Genomic DNA, 2,774 nt, shown 5'->3' with positions numbered 1-2,774 from the left:
ACCCCCAGGAGTGGGATGGGTGTGCCCCATGGCACCATATCTTGGTGTGCGTAAGGGCCCCCAGCGCTGCGCTTCCCCCGTGGCCCCCAGCCAAGACGACGGGTCGGGAATCTGGGCAAGACGGTCGTCGTCTACGCCTGAAAGGGTGACGGGTGGCTTAATCCTGATTCCTGGTCTGGACGCTGCGGTTGAGGACTCCAGGGTTAAGGTCCAACACGGGGACAGTACGATTTAGGAAAACCGGCTCAGACAACAACCTATGGTTCCGAATCATCACCCAATCAAGAACTTTTCAACAAAAACGAAGTAGAAACTGCGCTCGAATTAGCTTCGAGACACTAAAGCAAGTTTGTATATGCTATTCGATGTAGGTATAGAGAAGTAAGTCGTATTTAATAATACAGACTACTTGAACTCGGCCAATTGACCGCTCAATATATAAAACTTTTTTCAAAATTTCACAAAAAAGATAAATTCTACGATACACCATTAGGACAACAAAACCTCATCCAGCATATATGCTCCACCCATATATGCCAACAAAAAAAATCGCGGAACGTAGCAAACAACACAAGCCAATTCGACTTAGTTGGCCAATGTGGGATTCGAACCCACGCCCTTTCGGACTGTTGCCTTCAACTGGTGCCTTGGACCGCTTGGCCAATTGACCGCTCAATATAAAGAGCCTTTCTCAAAATTTCACAAAAATGACAAATTGTTCGTTACACCACCAGAACAACATAACCTCATCTAGAATATATGCTCACCCATAAATGCAATACCCAAGCTCCGCCATCAACCATTCATTGTGTAATGCTTAAGCTCTTGATATCATATTGTGATTGACAAAAGGGCTCTTAGCGATAATACGACGCAGACAACCATGTGACAGCTAAAATCCGCGGAACGTAGCGTAACTGCCTTGCGGGCCACATATATATTAAACTTAAAGCTACCAACCCATTCCAAGGTATGTAGACACTCTTACTCAGTCTATGCGCGAAGCTAAAATAAGTATACACTTTAATACATAGACATATGCAGTCTTAACCATAAAGGTTGAGCACGCACTAACCATCCATAGTGGGAATTGAACTCACAACTTTGCGGTCTAGCATCATGATGCCAAACCACTCAAGCCAGTCACCATAACTTTTCAGTTAGTGCAAGCATTAATATTAGCAGTATAACTAACACTCCACCATGCTGTGCATGCCAATGCCGATTTTGATCTTCTAGAGTTTAGCTCGCGACATTGCTTTTGTAAGAGCGTCCGCAAGCATGTCGGAGGTCGGCTTGTAAAGTAACTCTATGGTCCCATCCATCACACGCTCACGAATCGCATGATACTTGATCTCGATATGCTTGGTGCGTGCGTGAAAAATCGGGTTGCGTTCGAGGGCGATGGCGCCTTGATTTTCCTGAACTACCACAGTCGCATCTTCTGGCGCTTTCCTATCTCCCCAGGAGTCGACGCAACCATACCACTTCTTGAGACGTAAAATGTAGCGCAACATACTCGGCTTCGGTAGAAGAAGCGGTGACAGTTTTTTGCCTCTTGGATTTCCACGTCACGGCGCCACCGTGTAGCAACATGACAAATCTTCTTACGGATCGGCGAGTATCAAGGTCTGAATCCCAGCTGGCATCCGCGTAACCGACGAGTGCTTTTTCTCCGCCGCCATAACGAATCGCTGCGTCTTGCGGTGAGAAGAGGTACTTAAGCACGCGGCGTGCGGCCAGGCCAGTGTGACTTGTCCGGCGTCTTGCAAAATTTGACCACCTCCCACACCGCGTGCGCAACGTCTGGACGCGTACTTATTGCAGCGTACATAAAAACCCACTAGTTCTCGATATGGGTGTTGGGTCAAGGGGGCGTCGGCCTTTGCGGTGAGGGGTGTTTTTGGGTCGACTGGGATCGCGGTTGACTTACAGTCGGCCAACTGAAAACGTTCAGCAATCTTACGAATATAACAGCGTTGGTTTAGCTCCCATGTGCGTGAGGCGCGGTCATGTCGCACTTCTATACCCAAACAATAGCGCATCTCACCAATCTCCTTGATATCAAATTGTCCCTTTAGTCCGTCACGCACTAATGTAATGTCGTCCAGTTCTGGGGCAATAACAATCAAATCATTCACATAAGGAATCACCGCGCAAAATCCAACACGTGATACAGTCTTGAAGAAAACGCATGGATCAGCCTTAAGGGACTCGAACCCTCGCTTGTTAAAATGACTACGTAATGTCTCGTACCACGCCCGCGCGGCCTGTTTGGTACCATACAGAGCGTGGTGCAGCAAACATATCAAACCTAGTTCAGATACGTCTTCATAGCCATCTGGCTGACGCATGTATACTTCTTCATCCATGCGGCCATAGAGAAACGCGGTGTCCACATCAAACCGCTGTATTTCGTAATCTAGCTGCGCCGCCACGCAAGCATGCATCGGATCGTGTCCATGCGTGCGACAGGTGCAAGGGTCTCGTGATAGTCCACAGCCGGCTGTTGCATGAAACCTTGTGCAACTAACCGGGCCTTGTAGCGATCATCAGTTCCGTCCGCGTTACGTTTTACCTTGAACAACCAGCGGCATCCGATAGGTTGCTTGCCAGCCGGTAGCTGCACTAGCTGCCATGTCCTGTGACTTCGTAGAGTTTTCATCTCTGCTTCCATCGCTTGCTGCCGCTGATTGCAATTCGGTGAGCGTAGAATCACTTTGTAAGTTGTGGCGCTCTCGTCAGCTGTTACAGCGACCAGACAAAATAGCGCG

The 2,774-nt window shown here is 48.4% G+C and overlaps 1 protein-coding gene across 1 annotated transcript in view; it reads right to left on the bottom strand.

The window, feature by feature from the left end:
- The window catches only part of PHALS_05508 (methylenetetrahydrofolate reductase), a gene marked incomplete at both ends in the record, with an annotated part of 3,077 nt that extends 627 nt beyond the window's left edge, over positions 1–2,450 (bottom strand). Inside the window, one exon of the mRNA XM_024719062.1 lies at positions 1,934–2,450. Within this exon, the coding sequence (XP_024584398.1) occupies positions 1,934–2,450 (517 nt within the window). The remainder of the gene's footprint in view (positions 1–1,933) is intronic.
- Between the last annotated feature and the right edge of the window lie 324 nt (positions 2,451–2,774).

Source organism: Plasmopara halstedii (assembly GCF_900000015.1).
Source record: "Plasmopara halstedii genome assembly, contig: Scaffold_2904, whole genome shotgun sequence".
In the NCBI taxonomy this organism is placed as follows: domain Eukaryota; phylum Oomycota; class Peronosporomycetes; order Peronosporales; family Peronosporaceae; genus Plasmopara; species Plasmopara halstedii.
Note: the sequence above shows the minus strand (reverse complement) of the source record. Positions and strands in the feature narration are given on the sequence as shown.